The sequence below is a fragment of the Drosophila nasuta genome, chromosome X (genome assembly GCF_023558535.2).
Source record: "Drosophila nasuta strain 15112-1781.00 chromosome X, ASM2355853v1, whole genome shotgun sequence".
Lineage (NCBI taxonomy): Eukaryota > Metazoa > Arthropoda > Insecta > Diptera > Drosophilidae > Drosophila > Drosophila nasuta.
The window spans coordinates 16,232,192-16,256,683 of record NC_083459.1 but is presented as its reverse complement, the minus strand read 5'-3'; the positions used below and the strand labels follow the sequence as shown (position 1 = coordinate 16,256,683).

At 38.7% G+C, this 24,492-nt stretch overlaps 1 protein-coding gene across 1 annotated transcript in view; it reads left to right on the top strand.

Annotated features, from left to right (window-relative positions):
• The window catches only part of LOC132796775 (acetylcholine receptor subunit alpha-like), a 60,992-nt gene that overhangs the window by 24,770 nt on the left and 11,730 nt on the right, over positions 1-24,492 (top strand). Inside the window, exons 2-4 of the mRNA XM_060808052.1 lie at positions 426-720; positions 787-967; positions 11,439-11,554. Of these exons, the coding sequence (XP_060664035.1) occupies positions 426-720; positions 787-967; positions 11,439-11,554 (592 nt within the window). The remainder of the gene's footprint in view (positions 1-425; positions 721-786; positions 968-11,438; positions 11,555-24,492) is intronic.

Genomic DNA, 24,492 nt, shown 5'->3' with positions numbered 1-24,492 from the left:
TAGATGTTAGCCTAAGCGCATTAGGATAGTTCCAAGACCACAGAGACAGAGACAGAGAGAGTGAGAGTGAGAGTGAGAGAGAGACTTAGCGTAGAACAAATGGTAGCGAAATGACAGCCAGACGTAAAAATAAATCAATTAAAAGATTTGCGCAGCCAAAAGCAAAGCTAATTAGCAAAAGCAAGGCTAAGCTGCTGTAGAGGGAGGGGAGGAGGGATAGCATGGAGGGAGGGGGGCATGGCTGGTCAAGCATATTGTGATGCCATTATCAGCGTATCATTAATTTAATGCGTCGCACATTAATTGCGGGCATTGCGCATACGCAGCGTTGTTCTCGCAGATAAGCAGCATAATGACCATCATAATATAATGCCAACCAACAACATCTACTTCTTCTCATCCTCTCATCCTCTCGTGTTCGACAGGCAGCACAGCGAATCCGGATGCGAAGCGACTCTACGACGATCTGCTAAGCAACTACAATAAATTGGTGCGTCCGGTGGTCAATGTCACGGACGCTTTGACCGTGCGCATCAAATTGAAGCTATCCCAACTGATTGATGTCAATCTAAAGAATCAAATAATGACCACAAACCTGTGGGTGGAGCAATCGTGGTACGATTACAAACTCAAATGGGAGCCCAAAGAGTATGGCGGCGTCGAAATGCTACACGTGCCCTCCGACCACATTTGGCGTCCCGACATTGTCCTCTACAACAAGTGAGTGCTCACATTCGTATATAAAACATGTATACTTCTACTATTTGCATGCAAATACACTTTCAGCGCCGATGGCAACTTTGAGGTGACGCTGGCCACAAAGGCGACACTCAACTACACTGGACGCGTCGAGTGGCGACCGCCGGCCATCTACAAGAGCTCCTGCGAAATTGATGTCGAATACTTTCCGTTTGACGAGCAAACATGCGTCATGAAGTTCGGCAGCTGGACATACGATGGATTCCAGGTACGTAACATCATACGAGTATACGAGTACAACAACTTCACTTCAATTCACTTCACTTCACTTGACTTGGACACAAAAGCCAGTTTTTGGGGCTCATCCTGTGACTTCAAGTTCAAGTCGTCGTTATGTATAGAGCAGTACACTCTCTGCTACTTGGCTAGCACTTGGCTACGTTCCATTCAGTTGCGCTCACTTGATTGTACTTTCACCAAATGATGCACGAAATCGACAACAAATTGGCACTGCCAAAAGTTGCCGCTTTCCTTCTCCTTCTCCTTCTCCTTCTCCTTCTCCTTCTCCTTCTCCTTCTACTTCTACTTCTCCTTCGTCTGCTGTTGGCAACAAAAAGTAAAGTACAAGAAACACAAAACGTCGCTTCCTTCAAATGTCAAGCGACATCAATTGATTTGGCCAACGTTTCATTTTCTTTGCTTGGCCCATTTATTCACTCGTTACTCGAACGCATTTCCCTTTCAATTTCTTCTTTAAGTTGTGCAAAATAATTTCTTGATTTCTTTTTAATTGAGCATCATTTTTATTTATATATTTGTTTTTCACTTTTGCTTAATTATTCAATTGTTGTGGAAGACACTCAGTCTCATCAGACAAACAACATTGCAAACCTCACCAAAGTATACATAAATGTGTTAAACAGCGTAATAAGTGATGGCTCTGTCAACATCATTATGGTTTTTGTAGTTAAACAACGTGGACGTTGAATTTTATTTGATAAATGTTATTATTAATAAGTTAATATTTGTAGTACTATGGCTATTATTTAAAGTATTATTTTAAAATTCAATTTATAAACTTTTTAATTTTCTCTTTTCTTTTTCTTGTAGATTTGTGTCTTTAATAATATCTCAATTATATAGACAAATATTAATTTCTAGTTACTATTTCGTATTAATAATAAATTATTTGTAATTTTTGTAATTTTCCATTTTATATATTTATTATTGATTTTAATTAATCTAATTTAAAAAGCTGATCTACATTCAATTAATAAAATATTTATAAATTTTTCAAGTTTCGTTTTTATTTTACCAAAGCAGTTAAATTAATAAAAGCATTTCAAGCCTTTTTCCGTTTCCACAAGTTGCTTAGTAGCGCCATCTATGGTCTACTGGCGCAATGAATAAGAAATATGCATTTGCGTTGCAAACTTTGAGGATCACCCTAAGTAGCCTTAAAATTTAAATTGGCGCGCCGAGCCCATGCAAAAAAAAACGTCACTTCTTGTAGCATACTTTAGGGATGCACCAATTATAATCGCCATTACGATAGATGGCGCCACTAATTACGCAAGTGACTTGCTGTATTTCTACTTGCTACTTATTTATGTTCGCCTGGTATTTCACCCGGTGAGATGGAACTTTTCTACAGTTCTTATTGTTGTAATATTGATATTGTTGTAGCTATTGTTGTTTACTTGAAGCCGCGAACGCTTAAAAAGTGCCAAATCATTATTTGAAATACCAGGTAAACAGAAATCAGCAGCAAGTGATTGCATTTAAAATTCAATATTGTGTAGCATATATTTTATAGCATACTTTGAGGGTGCAATAAGGTCCGTTTTTGGAAAATTGTTTATATCTCGGCCATATCCTGCCGCATTTTCAAAGGACACACATTGTTCGTACCACAAGGACGAACTCTATCGAACTGTATGAACAAAATATGGGTTCGTCTAAGGATCCAAGACTTGTAATTTTCCAGAGGGTAATATCAACTCAAGAACCACAAGGACGATTTCAATGTCCTTTAGCATGATGATAGGCCATACCAAGTGGAATGGTTTGACATAGGATTCGCAAGGATCAGACAGGATGTGGCAAAACTGTTCGCGTATACCTTTGCTCCTGTCAGGACTTATCTTCTTTCTAGTATGTCAATCGGTTTGTCGTAGATAGATAGATCAATATTCATGCCAAAGGACATCACGATAGTCCTTCGAATGACCGAGGTACAGTGGAATTTTTGTAATTTTTAGCCCATTTCCAAATCTTTTAAGAAAATGTGAATGTAATAGGAATATTCTTAAAATTCGTGAATGTCAATCGATAGAACTAGTTATCCTGATTACAAAAAGGCATGTCCCAACAAGATCCTGATGGATTTAGTAGAGATATGGCAAACAATAATAATAACAAAAATGATTTTTGAATTTTAACGGACTCGCTTTATTGTGAGTTAATTTAAAATTTAAAATTGGCACGCCTCTTCAGTTTTTGAAGCATACTTTAAGGGTGCATCAATTTAAACACATCATCATTACGATAGATGGCGCCACTAATTGCGCAGATGACTTGCTGTATTTCTTCTTACTACTGATTTATGTTCGCCTGGTACTTCACCTGCTGATTTGAGACTTTTCTGCAGTTCGTGACGACATCGACTGGAAAACAACAACAAAATATTATTAATAGTTTTTGCTGTAACTATTAATGTTGTTGTAACTTTTGTTGTTGCTGTTTTTGTCTACTGTAAGCCTCGAACGCTTGAAAAGTCCCAAGTCAATATTTGAAATACCAGGAGAACATAAATCAGCAGCAGGTGGATGCTTTGATAATTCAATATCTTTCGTTATTTCAAAATTTAACAGATAAGCTTCTTTCGGTTACTTTGAAATTTCAAATTTGAAATTGGCGCTACAAAAATTTCATCTTTATAGCATACTTTGAGGGTGCAATAAGAGACGTTTTTTGAAAATTGGTTATATCTCGGTCATATCCTGCCACATTTCCAAAGGACACATATTGATAAGATCGCAAGGACTAATTCTATCGAATGGCACCTCGAATTTTGGGAATCTGAGAGGATCAATGAGTTGTAATTGTTTATTCTCAGGGCCTAAGAATGTCTTCAAAACGACGGACGATTTAAAAGTCCTTTGGCAGGATGACAGCCCTTATCAAAAGACTTTGTTTGACATAGAACTCGGATCAAACTAGATGCGACTGAGATATAACCTATTTAATGATTACCAAAAACTCCTTTCAACTTCGTTGTCTGCACGACGTTCGTCCTTCTTGCCAATCCTTCTTGCCAATCAATTTTTATTTATTAGAGCGATCCTTGTGCCAAAGGACACCATGATTGTTCTGCAGCAAATAAGACTGAAGTACTTCGCTTCTGCTGCAAACAGTTACATTAAATTAACAACTACTAACTCACCATTTCGAAGATATTGTTTATCTTTTTTAATACTTACCCTTTCCAAAAAAAAAAAGTTATACTTACTTTTCTTGCTTTATTTATAGTTCTTACCTTTTTTATACTCTAGTTACCATTATAGTGTATTTGAGTATATTATTGTCTTTTAAAATGATGCACTCAACAATATTTCAATCCTTGTCCTCGATATTTTTATAACTTCAAAACAAAGACGATTTGCGATAGTCGAAAACTCGAAATGTGTTGAATTATTTATGGGGATATTAATAAGGATTATTATTTTATACTTTAATGTGTCTCTCTAGCACGTTTAATCTTTTGATCTGCGCTGTGATTTTTCAATGAGTGCGGCGCATAAAAATAAATGTATGTCAGCTGCAACAGCCTTGAGATTGATACCAAATGAACTTGGCTGTTGCAGCTAATCAAAAAGTAGATGTCTATTTGATGGGGTCGGAAAGGCCATCAAGTCATTTGGCAATAAAAGAAAACAGAGTACGGGTATATGCACGTAGGCATGGTCTAAAGAGAGAGAGAGAGCGAGAGAAAGAGAGAGCGAAGTGTGTTGTGTGTTTGGCATAGAAATCAGCGTATTATCGGATTGTATATTATATTATATATGAGGTACAGGGAAGCTGATTGTTGTCGCGCTGGCGCTGCTGTGTGTTATTTGCACTTGGACAAATTGTGTTGTTGCCGTGTTTGTGTGCGAAGGAAGAGTCACAGCAGGCAGGTCCTGCGGCTGCTTTAGTGGCCATAAACCGAAATTTGCTCATAATTCGTGGTGCTCGCATAGAAATTCTCACATTTTACGGCTGCCGCACACATAAAACTGTCTCTGGCGATTTGACAACACACACACACACACACACACACACACACACAGACAGAGACACACACAAACAGTGAGAGACATAGAACAGGACATATGGGAGAGAAGCTTGGCACCCAAAGGACAATAAGGTTGCTTGACACCTGCCGGCAAATGACAATGACAAAGACACGGGCAACGGCAACGGCAACAGAAGCAGGCCTCGTAAACTTTGCCAGATGGTTAACGAAGGGTACAGAAGTAAGGACGGGGGGAAGAGGCAACTGCAGTTGTGGCATGCAGCATACAGCATACAGCATGCGGCAAAGGCGGCTTAGCAACCCAGCCCAGACCAGCCCAGTGACTTGCCAGCTAATGAAGTGGCATTAGCACACTGTTCCTTGCGCCACTTACTCCGCAGTGCTTCAGCAACAGCTTCAGCTACTTTGCAGCTCAGCGTAAATGAGCCGACAAATGGCCCGTAGTCTCCCCCTCCCCCTCTCCGTCCCCCTCATTTGCAACTGAGGTTAACCGCATGCGGTGCGCCTGGCATTGGGCCACATAAAAAAACTCATTCAGCAGGTGCAATGAGAGACAGAGATGCGAGCACCTGTCGCTATTTTCTAGAGTCGTAATGTTGGCGCGGCTTTAATCAAATCTTGTTAGCATTCTCAAGCACATGCCACATTGTAGCAGCGACTCGCTATCGATGTATGTGTGAGTGCGAGTGTGTGTGTGTGTGTGTATGTGTGGGTCTTGCATCAGCTCAGTTATGCAATTCCCCTCAGCTGAGACGAGAGCCAAGCAAATTGCACAAAGCTGTTGCCGGGTAATGCAACATAGCTTGTCATTTGCATAGCTCACAAGAGATAGAGATAGAGGTAGAAAGAGAGAGAGATACCCATGCTATCACACACTCAGTCATTTGCCTGCAGCTGCTGAAGCCCAGCATCGAAATCAACCTGCTCCAAAGTCTCTTCTAATCAGTTTGTCCAGCCGCAAAAGGGCCGAAGGACTCTTCGACGACCCGCAATAAATTGCAAAGGTCAAAGAGCTGCTCAAGTCCTGAGCCTGAGCAGCCCGAGTAAGCCCCTCAAGTGCTGTAAAGCAGCAACCTCAATACGATGTTAAAGCCTGAACCTAACTGTTGCAGCCTAGGAGACCACCATAACATCGGCAAAGTGAAGCTGCAGCCTAGAATATTTATAAAGCCCAACTTTAAATTTATAGCTGAATAGTTGAGAGAAATACAACAAGAAAAAAACAAGAATTTTATAGTGATCGAAGCTAAGAATCTTTTTTTTAATAACAAAACTAAACACACTTTAAAAGTACACAATTGTAGTACTAAAAAAAATCTGTAAAGTTTGCTTAATTTATTATTTTTTTAGTAACTAAAACATGCAATTCAGAATCAATAATAGCTGAAATATTTGAATTTGAAACTTTTACATTTATTTTTTTAACTTTCAAAAGGCATGCCTTGAAATCTCTTTCATTATATTTACAACAACATTTATTTCAATTTGCATAATATTTTAGTAGGACAAAAAAGCATACTCCGACACTTTCTCTTGATGTTAGTTGTGCTCTCACTATTACTCTCTCGTTTTTTTTAAGCTTTGTATTTTCGAATGAATAATTTAGTTGTTTTGGCAGATAATTCATAATTGTATATGAATGTATATATATATATATATATATATATATATATATATATATATACGTATGTACTTCACACGTTTAAGAATTTGGTATAATTTAATTTTAATTAAATTTGAATTTGAAATCTTGTTTAAAATAACAATATAATTTTACGGATTTTTTTATATATGTATATTTGAATTTTATTCTTATTTTCAGAATGTAATTTTTCCCATGAGATTAATTACATTTTTGTTCTAAGAATAAAAAATTGCCACATTGTTTACTCAAAACCCTTTTCAATCTCCCCCGCAACTGCCTCAATCAAGTGTCTAGGCAACTGTGTGCAAAAGGTCTGCAGATTATCGAAATAAGTAGGTGATCGATTCAATTACTGTAATCAATCAAATAGCAGCCATCGTATAGTGCTATATTTACATGGCTGCTTAAAAATAGCATTCGCTGTTACAGTGAAGCTTCTGCTGCGCAATAAAACAATGTCAAATTGATGTCGCAGACTGAACGCAGACGCTGTGAGTAATGAAGTTGCTGTGTAATGAAGTGATTGTGAAAATTTACCGTAGGGCAATCCAATACTCTCTCTCTCTCTCTCTCTCTCTCTCTCTCTCTCTCTGCGATGTGGAAAGTAAGAGATATAAACACACACATACACACACACACAGCTGGCAGCTGGCACTAATTTGCTAAAAAGCCAACGCTCATTTAGTATTAAAAGGCGAGGCGCTAACAACATTTGACACGCTACGACATGCAACGACACGACGCGACACGACACGACAAGCACAAAGCACAAAACACAAAACACAGAGCACGTGGCTACTTGCCTTGATTGTGCCACTGTGTGAGTGTGTGTGTGTGTATGTAATTGTCATTGGCGGCAATTGTTTGTTGTAAATGTTGTTGTCGTCGCTTTCAACGCTTCATTCTTGGTGGACAGAGACAGCTTTCGAGCTGGAGAAAAGCGAGGGCATCTTTTGTGGTGTGCATAAATCAACCGCAATAAGCGATATCAACAGAGCCATATCATAAAATATTTATAAAATCTCCTGGGGCAGAGCGACAGCCAAGACACACACACACACACACACACATATACATATATAAGGTAAATGAGTGTGAGAAAAAGAGAGAGAACCAAAATGAGAATGCGAATGAGAATGAGAGGAAGTCGCTACTTAAGCTGAATCAGTTGGAATGCTGCGTTTCATTGTGAAAGCACTTGCAATTGTCTGTCTCTCTCTTTCATTCTCATTTATCTTGCCTCTCGCTCTGTGTGTCTCGCTCTACCTGCGTCTTGGCATCTTTCAATGTCGGAAATATTTCAGTAAATCGTAACTTCCTTATAGTGAAATTTCCGCTACCACTTAAAATAACAATTTCCGCTTCAGCAGTTTCAGTTACAGCTACAGAGCTACACAGTTACATTTACAGTTATGTTGCAAGTGGCATGCTTGCACCTGCTACAACTCACCCACATCCTGTCTGATTATGCTCGGCTGTTGCTGTTCTTGTTCTTCTTGTTGTTGTTGCTCTCGCCCGCTCATGTTGAAAGGCAACGAGCGTCGATTGCCTAATTTTATGTCGAGCAAGCAGCACACGCCTTCTCTCTCTCTATCTCTGTCTGTCTCTGTCTCTGTTTCGCTTGCTCACTCGCTACCTCTCACTTTCACTTTCACTCTCTCTCTCTCTTCCACAGCCTCTCTAGTTGTGTTCAAGTTCATAGGCTCAATTTTCACACTTGATTTTGCACAAAACGGCGTCATTGCGGCCACCTCTTCCCCTCCTCCCGTTGCCTCCTCCCGTTGCCTCCTCCTACGCTTCCCTTCACAGCACTCATTCAAACGCCACTCAACTTGACTCGACTCGACTCGACCCAATTCGAACTCCCAGCATCGCCACTCACAAAATCGAATTAACGTCACTTTTCAAATTTCACGCTTTTCTCATCGCACACCTTTTGCAAGCAACACCTAAAAAGTGCCCTATACCCTCCCCTTCCCTCCCTCTATCGTTCTCTCTCTTTCTCTCTCTCTCTGTGTATCTGCCTCTCTCTCACTCGTTGTCTATGGCTTACTCTATGCAAGCTCATTGAGGCGTAAACAGACGTCGACGATGTGGAGGCCAACAAAAATCCCAAAACGAAAATCGTATCAAAAACCAAACGGGGAAAAATTATCATGCAGTTGCCGGTGTTCTCAGGCAACATCACTTGCACACACACACACACACTCATACATACAAACTACCATACATTGCTAAGCCAACATATTGCATCCCAGCAGACAAAGAATTTCGTAAAGGTTAAACTTAAAATGCGATTGTTTAGCGTAAAAATGAAGTGAATATCTTTTACTTGGGTGATTCAAGTTAGTTCGTCATTATTCCATTTGAGATTTGATTAGATAATTATACTCTATTCAAATTATTTATAATAGTTTATCGTTTTTATATAAATGAATTAAAAGATTTAAAATAGAAATGAATCGAAAATCCAAAAAATAAAAGAAAAAATAAAACATTACATAAAGAAACTCAATAAAAAATGTGTTTACACCAACAAAGTGTTGCACTCTTCTAGTCTCTCTCTGTTTCTCTCCCTTTCTCTCTTTAGCGATACTATCATTTGTTAGCTGAGATATCACACATTCTTATAAAAAAAACATTCACATTAAATTACAAATGTATTCTTGAATTTCCACACATGCAGCAATCAACATCGTATTTGCCTCATTGATAATGCATTACGAGCACTCCTGACAGGTTGTTCTGCAACTCACTTTCGCTACAATATCACAATGAAAGAAACAAAGCAAATGAAAAACATTGACGAAATTATTACAGTTGAAAAATGTGTGTATTCATTTCATTTTAAACTGGAATTTTTGCTTGTACAGATGCTTCACTTAATAAAGTTGAATAAAAAGCAGAAATCCAATATTAATCTTTTACAAAAGAGAACTGAACTACTCGAAATTGGTATAAAAACAATATAACATATGTATATCAATAAACGTTACGAATATAATAAAATCAAAATACATAGGGGGTCACATGCTTCATAAAAAGAAGCATACTTTTATGGGCATATTGCAGTTTGAAGAGTTCCTCTCTTTTTTTAGGCTTTTCAAGCGTGTATTGACGAAATGAAACGAAAATTAAATGAAAAATAAATAAAGTACATTCGCGCACAAAAGAATCATAAACAAATAAAGACCCCTACACGCTAGAAAACAATTAAATTTCAATATTATTATTACTATTCAATAATATCAATTCTTCATAGGGGACCCCAATGGAGTTATGTTAAAATTCATTTTCTTTACTTCTGATATTATAGTAATGCTAATTATAGTATGCTAATGAATATAAATAAGAAAGAAAGCTATAGTCAAGTGTGCTCGACTGTGAGATTCCCGTTACCCACATTGAATAAAAGAAAACAGTTTAGATTTATTCTTAGGAGATAACACCACTTGTTTTTGGAGCGTTCTTTGCAACTTTTTTTGTAGTTGACAAGGAATGGAGGTAGATGAATGAAAATGTGGTATGTTAAGAAATATATATTAAAAGTATAACAAATAATTTATCATAAAAAAGAAAACAAAACGATAAAACCCCCCGCATTGAGACATGTTTCACAGTCAGGCTTCCGCTTTCTTCGTGTAAATTTGAACCTACTGAGTGGAAAAAATGTCTTAATCTAAATCATTTGTCAATGTGAACTTTTGAACAAAAGAGTCAAAATTTCACTGAAAATGAGGCCAGTTTCATGTCATCTAAAAATCGCCCAACCAATTTAAGAAAAAATGCGAATGACATTCTCTGCGTATTCTAGGCCTAAAGATTTGTTCGAAATTTCAAGCGAAAATGTTAAGACTTGTTAGAGTTAGAAAGGGAAAAAGTTTGAAGCAAGGAAAAGTAAATAAAAATAATATTAAATAATTCTTAAAAAAAAAAAAATACAATGTTTAACTTCAACTTAGGGCAGCGAAATTGCTGCGAACTCGTTGAGCAGAATAGACAAAATTGTATAACCCAATTTTGTTGTTATGCATGAAAAACTAATGAAGAAATGTTTGTTTTAATATATAATATTTTAGTGAAGAACTTTTCAATGATTATTTGATGCATACGAATATCGAGGTATAAAGTGAATATTGCAGTTAACATTTATTGTCTTTGGTCGAGCGTAAAGTCAATAATTGTGTTGCAAGTTAGCTGGTAAAGTGGCAGCTGCCAATCGCTGGCAGAGCAACTAGCAACGTGCAACTGGCAACTGGCAACTTGCAACTGGCAGTCAGCTGAATGCGAATAACATGAGGCAGCTGTTTGGCTGTCTAGCTGTGTGTCGATGCCTGTTTCACTGTTTCACAGTGACTGTGACTGTGCCTGTGCCTCGGTCTGAGTGTGTGTCTGGCATGCCAATTGCAGCGTTGTCCTGTGCCACATCCTGTAGCATGCAGCATGCATCCTCACCCGACCCGAGCACTGTCAGCTGCAGCTGCAGCTGCCGTCGTGTTGTCGAACATCGACAGAGCTCAAACTGAAATTGAAGTGCTAACTTGGCTGGCTTAGCTTCCTACTTCGTCTTCCATTTGCCAGCGGAAGCGAGAAGCGAGAAAGGGGAGGGGAAGGGGGCGTGCGTTAGCCATGCCCACTTTGTGCATTCCTCTTCTTTTTTCTTGGTACAACTCAATTATGTGCGCTGTCAACGTTTTTGTAGTCCTGTAATTGTCTAATCACTCACTCACCTACTTTATCTCACAACATTCTCTCTCTCTCTCTCTCTCACTCACTGTATGTGCGTCTCTTTCGCAGGTGGATCTGCGTCACATCGATGAACTGAACGGCACCAATGTGGTCGAAGTGGGCGTGGATCTGTCCGAGTTCTATACGTCCGTTGAATGGGATATACTTGAAGTTCCTGCAGTGCGGTAAGTTTTCAATGCTACTTGCAACAACAACAACACTAAGAACAACAACTCGAACTAGAGCAGACGACAAGTGCTGCAAATGCGAACATACAAACAACAACAACAACAAGAGTTTGGCAGCTGCTTTGGCAACTTTTGGCCGCTGTCACAAAACACAAACACAAATCTTTCGAATGTCAGAGCATTTTGCACAGGTCAAGGATGCCAACAGGACATCAACAGCAGCACGGAGGGAAGCTGTTGATGAGCTGCAAGGAGGATGAGAGGGAGGCGTGGCAAGTGGGCGTCACGTGCCCCTTTTAGTTTACCGCCAATATTTACACTTGTACATGAGGCGTCGTCTGTCTCTCTGCTCTCGTTGCTTTCCCCTCCTCCTCTCCTCCCCCCACCACACACTCTGCCTCTCCCCTATATATATTTTTAGAGTCTCTCCCCCGCGCTGCTCCGCGCGCTCAACAGTCGCAAATCGCAAGTCTTTCGAGTCGGCGAAAAGTTTTTAAATTAAAAAACTTTGGCGCCGGCTGCCAAAGGAACAGCAGCAGCTTCTCTGCCCAGGATTGTGTGTGTGTGCCTCAGTGTGTGTGTGTGTGTTTGTGCGAAAACAACATCAGCCTGAAGACTGAAGAGGCTGTTGTTTAATTGCCACGCCCCTTGTTGCCACTACCTGCACGACTCGACACGATGTTGCACACGCTTGTGTGCACACATTAGCACATCTTAGACACACACACATACACACACACACAAGCACGCACACACACACTCACTCCAAGGGGGAGGCTGACTCTAATGCGTTTAGCCCAAGACAAAGGCAAAATTTTCAAAGAGTTTTGCGCCCTTCGTTCGGTGCCAAAAAAGTTGGCCTGCCTTTCAAGTGGGCGGCGGAGTGCGATGGCAACTTAATAAGCAATAGACACACACTCACACACACAGAGCTATCTACACACGGACAGACGCCGCTGCTTGCGAAGCGATTATCAAACAGATTCAATACACAAGCGCACACACAAGCTCAAGCTAGTGTGTGCAAAGTCTGTTAACTATAATGCGCATTACGGCTTCCTTCCTGCCTCGTCCTGCCTCGTCCTGTCTGCCTTCAAGGCACTTTCAAATTGTCAAGGTCAAGACCTTTCAATTATTGACTTTAAAACACGAAAACTGCAAGCAAACTATTTACAAAACAATGTTTGGTATAGTGATATATTACTTATATTATATACGAGTATATTAATTCAAAATATAGCATAAAATACTTAACATTCCAGATGTCTCGAGACCTAGGAGTTCATACGGACAGACAGACAGACAGACAGACGGACATGACTATATCGCCTCGGCTGTTGACGCTGATCAAGAATATATATATACTTTATAGCGTCGCACATAGCTGCTAGCTGCCTGTTAGCCTTTTATAAAAATCGATATTTTTGTTACTTAAATTATTGAAGTAAAAATTTCATTGCTTTCTAACAAAATCTAAAAGACTTAATCAAATGAATTAGTGATGAAGAAAAACAAATTTTAACTTTTGAGTAAATTTGCTTCTGGTACTATGCAAAATTACAATGTGCAATGAATTACTATAAACGTTGTCATGACAATAAATGAAAAAAGTGAAATATTTATTAAAATGTTGTACAACGCTTTTTAAAATTTATGTACATATTAATCAAATTAGAATCTAAATATTGAGAATATATATATATATTACTATTTATTTTGTGATTTGTATTTTGTGCTGTCAGTTTAATAGAAAAGAATTAAAAAATATATTAATATTATTACAATTAAAGTTTAAGCACAGCATGTGTAATACTTTAAAACAATTTTTAGCACAGCTGCTAACAAAACTAACTAACGACAATTTTCATTTGTGAAATGAACTTAATGCGATTGCGAAACCTGTGCAAAGACGTGAGTCGCTCGCATGCTTGAAAGCCAAAGCATTTGCATTAATTAAGGCATTATCTGTTGAGCTGCGACAGTTTGAGTTGGCAATTTAATTACAAATACTTTATAAAAATTAAGCCAAATGAAAATGGGGAAAATGTGGAAAATGTGGAAAATGGGAAAAGAGAATGCGAATGCGAATGCGAATGAGAAAAAGTGGGCAAAGTTTTATGCAATTTGTTTGAAGGGTTTCCTCGCATTTCCATATTGAGGCCAGAGACATCATCAACGTTTCTAAGGCTGCGCGCTGAAAAATTGCAGACAATTTGCAGATTACCTGCCTCACTTCTTGCTGTCTCGCTCACTCTCTCTCTCTCTCTCTCTGCACTGTCTGTCTCCCTCGTTTTCAGTCATTAAATCCTGTGTGTTTGTGTGTGCTTATGACCATGGCCCATACAGAAATTTGATTACATTTGCGACGCTTTTACAATATTTTCGTTTCGTTTCACTTTCGTTGTTGTTGTTGTTGTTACCTCAACCATTTATCCAGTTGAACACCTTGATTTAGTCGCCCGCCATTTTCCCGCCTTCGTGCCTTCCTGCCTCCAAAATCCTTGCCGCCCATCTCGTGCGTCTTTTATGTGCGCAACTTTTTAAGATTTGCGTTCGCATTTGGCCCGCGGGCAACGCAACTGAAATGAAATTTAAGAGCAAAACAAAAGTTCCAGCTCAAAATGCCATAAAAAAAACGAAGCCAAAAAAAAAACACATACACACACACAGCAACAGCAAAAAGAGAGAGAGAGCAGAAATTGGCGACAAAACGCGCAACCAACAAAACACTGGCAGCGCCCAGCTAACGATTGTTTCTGCCTTGCCGATTGTTGTTGTTGCTGGTTGTTGGTTGCTGATTGTTGTTGTTGCCACTGGTTGTTGCTACCTTCGTCGTCGTCGTCGTTGTTGTTGTTGTCGTTGGCACGCGCGCCAGCCACAAACATGTCGCGACGCACGTCGCCGTTTCGGGTGTCCGTGAAAGTGTTGTTTATGCCCCAGGAGCACAAAGGACGAAACACACACACACATACAAACACACGCACACACACTCTTACATATGGCCATAATAAAACTCAAGCAAAAAGTGCTCACCTGCTGCGTGCGTAGTGCAAAAGTGCAGGCGGCAAGCAGCATTTGTAACATTTGCCACTTGCCACTTGCCACCAAAACTAAAGATGAGCCCAACACAATACACAAAAACACACACACACACTCCCACTCACACACATACATACATAGGACAATAAATAAAGTCACTAAAATAGAGAGCATAAACTGTAGCACATATACTGCATAAAATACCAGCTAAAATACTGCATAAAGTTGCTTATACTTATTCCACTTTCTATCAAAAAAGTAGCAGCTGATTCCATTAAGTATACGCAAAGTTGATCAAATATATCGATCGATATTCTGTTTAAAATTCAAACTTATCATTTGTAGGCGTGTAACTATGTTTAATTAGGCGTGCAAAGCTCGTAAAGTATACATAAACTTGCTCTCATATTAAGTATACGTAGCGATTATTCAGCGCATTATTATGTATGAGTGATCACAACGTTAATTGAGATTTCTCATAGGCTGGCATTATCATTTAAAGGCTTAGAATAGCTAGAATCAATTGGCATCAAGTATTCCTTTTCAGAATAACATGCGTATACTTGATATGTATTACTAATGGTATGCGTATACTTGATGTGACAGCTGCATTGATTTATTCATTCAAATAACTATTTTGAGGAGAATTTTCTACAAATATCACATAACATTTTTGCAAAGTGTACCATTAGATTTTATTACGTATACGTAATAACAAGTGAATAAGTATACTTGATGCAGCAGATCCATCGATCTAGTTTTATTTATCAGCTTACTAAATATTCTACTAGATATGACAGAATATTAAATACCAATAAACTGAAGAACTTATTTAAATACGTAGAAAGAGATTTCATTAAGTATACGTATTTGCAATAGCTTACGTATACTTGATGTTGCATTGTTCTAGTCCTATTCATCAGACTAATACTCTGTATTATTTTGCAGAAATATTTTGAAATTTTTTGATAAAATTTGTGCAATCTGCAGAGTATATTTTCATTACGTATACGTAATAATCATAATAGTAGACGAATACTTAATATATCGCTATACAGCTTTGCTTATTACTCTTTAGGATATGGGTCTTTAGTCTCAATCTATTACTGGATATTGCTTACAATATTTTACAGAGTATTTCATAAACTATTGATAATAAATTGAAGTAACTTTTATTACGTATACGCACCAAAAATAAGCAAAATCCAGGATTTTAGTTATATTACTAAACCTTTTACGAGTAATTATGCAAAATATTTCATAAAAAAGCCAAGGGCTCCCAGTGTTTTAGAAATAAGTTAGTGTTAATTTGAACTATATCTATGGTAAATAAGGAAATATATATATATTTTATAAAATACTTTGCATAATACCCAATAGAAGGGTAATTATTTCTGAATAAATTAAGTTATTCTTATTTCACAACAACTTAGATGTTCACCGCAATTGTTTTCATTTTACCATCTCTAACACGTATGTGTATTATGGCCACCTCTAGTGGCAAATAGACACGCACTTGCCCGCAAGCTATTTTAGATTTAGAGTTGCGTGCAACAACAGCAACGGACAATAAATCAGCGCAGTAACTTTGGCCAAACTAACATCTTCCGCCCGGAGCTCCGGAGCTCGGAGGGGGGAAAAGATAAAGAGCTAAGGAGAAAGAGATAGTTGCCTACTTACCAACAAATCGAAAAGCTCCTGCCGCGCGACCTCTGCACTCGCTTCAAACAACTTGATGTCGTCCCGCGTTTTTGTTGTTTGGGGGAAAAGAAGATGAGAAAACTATGCGTTAATTTTATGGCTTTGTGATTCCAATTGTTGTCTCGTTGCGACCTCTGCTCAGGTGTCCCGTCTCAGCAATTGTATCTCAATAAGCTGAAAGGTGACACTTTGCCAGGCAGCAGATTCACATGCTAATACCCTGTAATGAAAAGAAGAGATACGAAAAAAATAGTTAGAAATATTGATTGAATTTATAAGCTATATATCATAAGTGCACTTCTGCACAACAAAATAATTAGAATTGTTTGTTACTAGCTACAATTCAAATAGAAATATAACACATAATTTAGCATACTTTTTCAGTATAAGCCAGATTGCAATAGAAATAATATAATTTCTGATACACTCCAATATATTAATGTTCAAGGCTCTGGTTCCACATCACCAAAATTTAAGTTTTTCTCGTTTTTTTTTTGTCCATATGTTTGAAATGTCAAATATGTTAAATCCCATAAGAAAAAAACTCATTTTATCGGCCACCATTTTTACATTTATTTTTAACACTGATTTTTATAAAGCACTACTGATTTTTATAAATCATTCAGCTTTAATTTCTCGATGATTTTCATAACTTACTTTTTTTATTTAATTTTGGGCAGCTTCTCTACGTCAACGCGGTCACACTCCAAATTTACCGTTGCCCAATTGTTCTCTAGTCGGAAGCAGTAAAACGAGACCCGAGTGACAACAAATAAATTGGAAGTGTGCCTTAAATGCATTTCATTTCATGACTGGACTCAATTTACTGTATATAAAAAAAAGGAATAATTGGGCATAATAAAAATATTATTATAATAATCAGAAATAATAATTACTAATTACCCGAATTTATTGATACTTAAGTTCGGTTAAATGTACGCTAAATATATTTCTTTTACAACTATAATAGAAATATAAAACAAAGTAATATCAATTATTATTTTCCCAAAAATATTATTAATATTTAAATGCTAACAAGCTTGGCATGGCTGAATATCGTGCACATCAAATGTGCAGGGTATTCACTTATCTTATGTGTTCCTTTTAATACCCGCTACAAATATGGTAGTAGGGTATTATAAACCTGTTTGCTTTGGTTGCCAATCTGGTATATTTTGCACTTTATGGTATATTTTGAATGTAGGATGTACTAAAAATAGTATACAGTATATGCCAAATATAAGTTTTGATATATGTTCAGTATTCTTGTGGTATATTTAAAAATTTATACTTTTGCTTTTATTCGAAAATGGGTAGCGAGTATCTCACAGTTGAGCACACTCGGTGTTTTCTGTGCAACAACGACGATCCGTCTCGCTGACTGTCTGTCAATCAGCTTCTGATTGCAGTGCTCTGGCTGCCTAACTGAAAAGAGACAACACACAAGTCTGTACGTACGTGGCCCCCTCCCGTCTCACCACCACCCACTCAACAGCCACGCCCCTGTGCTCAGCAGTCAGTGCTACACGTGGGCGACTCAGTTAATTTAACTGTCGATGCTGATGCGCATTAAAGTGAATATGAAGGGCAAAGGCAAACGAGGCGAACGAGGCGAACGAGGAAAAGAAGTCGCTGCGATTGCCACAGCTTCATGGCAAAATTGCGCTACGTGCTGTGAATTGTGTTGCAGCATTTTAGGCGCAGCCTCCAACAGCTGCAGACAATGAAGGGACGCAACGCCTACGACGTCTCCAACTACTGCATCGCTCGCTAAAGGGAAAAAAGCCGCAGTAACGTCCGCCTCTGGTTTGTGTCACGCACTTGTGGCATAATTTACTGAAGACTGCGGCACACACACACCCACACACACCCAACACACATACATGTATAGAAAGATACACGTGGCAACGGCTGTCAACTTTTTAATTCCTGTCAATGACTTGAGCCCCGTTTTGCGCTGCTTTTGGCCTGCTTAAGCATTTTTGTTCTTGTCTCCCGTTACGCTCTCTTCTCATGTGTAGCATGTGGCTTGATGCTTGGGGACGGCATGTGGCGACGGCATGTGGCATGTGACATGTGGCATGCTTCAAGTAATGCCACAAATGTATTCGTTTTGTGTGTGTGTTTTTGGCCTTGTCATGGGGTTAGTCATTATGAACAGTTAAGCATCCAATTGGTTGCCAGCCAACAACCTACAACAACCAACTACAACAACAACTACAACAACAACAAGCAGCCACAACAACAATAGCAAACAAGCAGCAGCAACAATTCTACAAGTCAAACGTTGTCTCTGTCTCTGGCTTTGGGGGATTGACTCCTTCGACTTCGACTTCGACTTCGAGTACGACTTCGAAACCAACTTCAACATCGACTTCCGCTCTTCATTTGTCCTGCCGGCAATTAAGGATAGCATTAAGCATGAAATCAGCGATGGCATAAAGTACCAGTATCAGCGATAGTATAAACAACAAGCACAAACAACATAAAAGAGACGTAAACACAGGCATCTAATCGAAAACATTAGTGAGAGCAACGACATAAAAGCATATTATCATAGATATTATTCTAAATTAGCATTATAAATATTGTATTTCATTCAGATTGAATTGCATTTCCTTAAATTGAATTTAACTTTGAAATAAACAATTATTTCAATGCTTGGCGATAGTATTTGCGATAATATAAACGATAGCCAGTCTTAGACTAACGCGTTCAGCATTAAAAATTGAAATTTATTCAGTGTTTCAATAACGTCTCGAATGCAATTAGTAGCAATAATATTGCGGCCAAAAAACATCTGCCAAAAATGTGTAGAGCGCATAGGCATATCAATAGTATTGACATTGTGCCAAGTATTGACAAAAAAATGATTGCCACTGAACAGTTTTGGTTGAGTTCTTAGACTAATCAATTACTATATGAATATGCACTGAGTGCATTTCAAATTGGGTTGATTGATAACTAACTAACAAATTTATCGTCACAGTTTTGCCTTATATTACTATCGACATGACTATCGATAGTCTGGCTTCAACTTTCTTAGTGACATTTATGCAGTCTTAACAAAGTTTACCGTGTGCGCTCTGTGAATGCCAATGCCTCAACATTTATTGAGTTGTGCGTTGTGCTTTTCACCCACAATTCATCTCTCTCTCTCTCTCTCCTTCCCTTGCTCTCTCTGTATCTGCTCCCCCTGCGGCTGTTTTTGTCTAATTGCCGCAGTGCGGCTTGCGTTGCGTTTCGTTTCGTTGCGTTGCGTTGCGTTGAACAAAATCAACATGCCGAGCACATGCACACGTGCCACAGCACCCTTAACTTTTCCACCCTTCAAAGAACTTATCGACAGACACTTTTACTTTCACTCTTACTTTCACTTTCACTCTCACTTTCAGTTTCAGTTTGAGTCTCACTTTTGTTTGATGGCTTGATTACAGGACTTTGCCATCGATGCGCCTGATCGATTAAAACCATAATTAGTCAACTTTGAAGTGAGCCAAAACCTTAACCTTCCCTTCCCTTTCCCCCTTCGTTTGTAATTTCCATTCGATGAATCCGAGAGCGCATCGAGTTCCTTAGTAAAGTTATTAAAATTCTATTACTTACGTCAAATGCTTGTGCCCATTGAATGACCAAACCCATCCCCCTTATTTTCCCCCCCTGTATCGTTCCCTTTAGTCCTTGCACTGATTTCTGACGAAATCGAAACAAAGCGACATAAAAAAGCAAGCAAAAATGAAATGAAAAAAAGATGAAGCGAAATAAAAGGAAAAACACTCAAAAAGCAAGAGGCAAAGGCAAAAAAAAGAAACGATACGAAACGAAACGAGAACTTGGCATAAACTTGTGGAAATCAATCAAGCGTTAGGCTCAGACGACCAAAGGCGAGTGCTTACATCCCGCCCCCTCCGCAAGCCCCCCCCCAACTGCTGTCTAGGCCGCCCTTCATTGGCTTAGTAGGTGGCAATGGCCGCCTAAGGGTCGCCGCCGCTTCGCTTTGAAAATGCCGCCGCCATCTCCGTCTCCGCCTCCGCCTCCGTCTCTGTCCCTGCTGCCTTTGGCATCCTTCGGCGTTTTGCGGCCATTTTATGTGGGATTCCTTTGTCTCCCTTTCCACGGTCTTGACTTTTTTGTATGTTGCCAATCATTTAGTATTTATGCGTTTTGTTCTTTGACTGTGTGTGTGTGTGTGTGTGTCACAGTGTTTGTGTGTGCTGCCAATCAGTGTTTCGACCATTTCGGTCTGCCAACAGCTTTTGCTTTCGATTCGATTCGATTCGATGCCATTCCCGAAATCAATTTCAACTGCAATTTCGCTGGGGGTTTTTCTAGTTTTTTTAGTTTTTTTGTTTTTTTGTATTGTTGTGCGCTTGGATTTTAGATTTTCTGCCAGTTGGCAACTTTTCGACTGGACTTCACATTGACTGCGCGTGGAGGAGGCTGTGTTTTCATTACGCATACGCCGCTTGGTCCATGGGCATTGATGAATTGTTGCCATTGCCCTTTTTGCTGCCGTATGCCGCTAGTCAAATCAACTGTTATTGTTGCTGTTGTGCCTACGTGGCGCCACCGACGTCTCCGCCAACGACAACGACAACGACGACGACAACGACGGCGACGACGTGTCCAGACGTGCACAGACACGCGCTCGCATCCGCCTCCATGTGTGTTTGTGTGTGTGTGGTCCCAACAGCTGCCTACACTCCCCTCTCCCCTCTCCTCGCCCCTTCCCACGCTGCTCCTTCAATGCCTCAATTCCCCCGTTGGCTCCAACTTGCTGCTTCACTGCTTGCTACTTGCTCCCTAGCTTCCTCTTTGTCCCTCTTCCTCCCTCTCATCTAACTCCCTCTCCCACGCTATCTCTCTCTTGTTGTTGGCGTGTGGCCTGGCTTTGCCTATTTTATGATTTATTGTATGTTTTTCTCTGCCGCCCCCGAAAAATCTCTCCTCCTCCTCCTCCTCCTCCTCCTTCTCTCACCCCTCTGCTCCTTAGACCCTTGATGACTCCTCTTACAACTAACCAACTAAGCAAAGCATCACTGAGCTTATTACACTGACCTTTACTCTCTCACACACAAACACCCACGTGTCTCACATAAGCACAACAACAGTAACAAAAAAAAAGGCAACTTGAACTACATAAGTAGAAACTAGACTCTTATGCTGCGTGCCCCATGTGGCAGGTAGTCAGGAGTCAAAGGGCAGCGTGTAAGCTACTACAACGAAAACTGATGAGCTTGAGCACAGGAAACAGAAACAGCAAGAGAAGGCAAAAGGAAAGTAGAAGTAGAAGGGAATGGCAATAGTTGAGCACGCAGCAAGCTCAATTGAACTAAAGTGTCCAGCTCATTGAGTAAAGCCCCATCTAAGACGGCTAATACCTGGCCTTATTAATTTGTGCACTTTGCAAATACCCGGCAGGCAATGCAAAGTGATTTCCTTGATGGCCATATATGCGTTTGATCAGCTTTACTATAAGTTAAGCGTTCAGTTACTTGACTCTTCTTATTGGTTGGAGCTGCAAATTATTGCCAGCTTCAGCTTCAGCATCCATCCATCTCTCTCCCTATCACCTTTTAATCTTCACTGCTTTCAGTATTTAAAAGCTGAAAGTGTATGTTAAATATACTGAGATTTATGCATCTCAACTTTTAACATCTCTATCTCTATCCCTATTCTCCTCTAGTCTACGTCCAAATCATGTTCCCTTAACTTAAAAGATTCAGTATTAAAACGCTGAAAGTGTATATTAAATATACTACATTTCATGCACCTCACCTTTTATCATCTAACTCTAACTCTATCCCTATCACCTTCTAGTTTTCGTTGCTTCCACATAATAGACTCAGTATTTAAATTTACTGAGATTTATGCATCTCACCTTTTAACATCTCTATCTCTCTCCCTATTATCTTCTAGTCCACGTCTAAATCATGTTCCCTTAACTTAAAAGATTCAGTTTTTAAATGCTGAAAGAGTATGTTAAATATACTGAGATTTGTGCATCTCACCTTTTAACATCTCTATCTCTATCCCTATCACCTTCTAGTATTCGCTTAAATAGCGTTGCCTTTACTTAAAAGATTCAGTATATTAAAGATACTGAATTTTATGCATCTCACCTTTCAACATCTTTAACTCTATCCCTATCACTATCTAGTTTTCGTCGCTTCCACATAATAAACTCAGTATTTAAATATACTAAGATTTGTGCATCTCACCTTTTAACATATCTATCTCTCTCCCTATTATCTTTTAGTCTACGTCTAAATCGTGTTCCCATAACTTAAAAGATACAGTTTTTAAATGATGAAAGAGTATGTTAAATATACTGAGATTTATGCATCTCAACTTTTAACATGTCTTTCTCTCTCCATATCATCTTCTAGTATTAGCTTAAATAGCGTTGCCTTTACTTAAATGATTCAGTATTTAAAAGCTGAAAGTGTATATTAAATATACTGAATTTTCAACATCTTTAACTCTATCCATATCACTATCTAGTTTTCGTCGCTTCCACATAATAGAGTCAGAATTTAAATATACTGAGATTTGTGCATCTCAACTTTTAACATCTCTATCTCTATCCCTATTCTCTTCTAGTCTACGTCCAAATCATGTTCCCTTAACTTAAAAGATTCAGTATTAAAACGCTAAAAGAGTATGTTAAATATACTGAGATTTATGCATCTCAACTTTTAACATGTCTTTCTCTCTCCCTATCACCTTCTAGTATTCGCTTAAATAGTGTTGCCTTTACCTAAAAGATTCAGTATTTAAAAGCTGAAAGTGTATATTAAATATACTGAATTTTATGCATCTCACCTTTCAACATCTTTAACTCTATCCCTATCACTATCTAGTTTTCGTCGCTTCTACATAATAGACTCAGTATTTAAATATACTGAGATTTGTGCGTCTCATCTTGTAACATCTCTATCTCTCTGTTTCTCCCCTTATGATTTTCGTCTAAATCACATTGCCCTTACTTAAAGGATTCAGTATTCAAAAGTTGAAAGTGTATATTAAATATACTGAGAAGTAAAAGCAGAAACAATTTCATGAAATCGTTTTTATTTTTAATTATACTTGTCACTCCAATTTGCGACTTATCTTTCTCATGTTCAGTCGCCTTCAGCCTTGTTTAATTATTATTGTCAAGCGTACGCCTTACTTTGATATTTCTTTTTATTGAAAATGGTTGTAAAGTTGTAAGGGGGAAAAAGATTTCAGAATACTCTTATTATTTTTATCACAAGTTCTTCTTCTGCATCTAATGCTTTTCATTTCTTTTTGCTTTTATCAACATCTATCAACCCTTTGTGCTTTTGTAATCGTTGCTCTCTTCGGTTTTTTAAACTTGTTTGCAATTATTTCTCATTTCGTTCTTTTCTCAGCTTTGCTCTATTGTTTCATTTGCTTTGCTCAACTTGATTTGTGTGTAATTCTTTGTGATTTTTCCATTTGTTACCTTTTTTTTGCGAAGAAAACTTTGCTCGCTTTTTTTCTCTAGAGTATTTAAACGTCTTCTAACGCTTGTTCCCTTTGTTTTAGCAACGCTACTCTTACCTGATTTTTCATTCTTATATTATGCCTCTACTTTACTTTTGCTCTTTTCACACCTCTTCCTCTCCCGCTCCTTTTCAGCAGCTCAATTCCGCCTTTGCCTTTTGGCCTAGCCATAAATTGATGGTCCCCTTCTTACCACCCCCGCTGTATGCTCCATAGAGCTGGCTTAATAGTAAAGTATATATTTTGGTATTAGGGGTTTTCCTTATCCCGATCATCATCAGTCAATTGAGTCACGTCTGCGACTTACTCCTTTTGCTGTACCTCAATCGCTTCTCCACTTCTTCTCTCCTCTTCTCTTCGCCGTGTCTTTTTCGTTTTGCTGGCCGAGTTTTGTTTCTCTCGAAGGATTTGACTGACAGTTTTCCGTTTGCTTTTCGAATTATATATATATATATATATTTTTTTTTGTATTTTGCAGCGCAACTATTTCCAGCTGCCAGCTGCTAGCTGCTGACCCTTCGATCCTGCCCTTGCGTCTGTGTTTGTGTTGCGAAGCACTTACCAATGTTTTCCTAGGCATATTTTATACTTGAATTGCTTTGGTCAGTCGATGGCAAGTTGTGCTTGTTTTTCATCCTCATCATTATCCTTGTGCTCATCCGACGATTGCCACATACTTCATC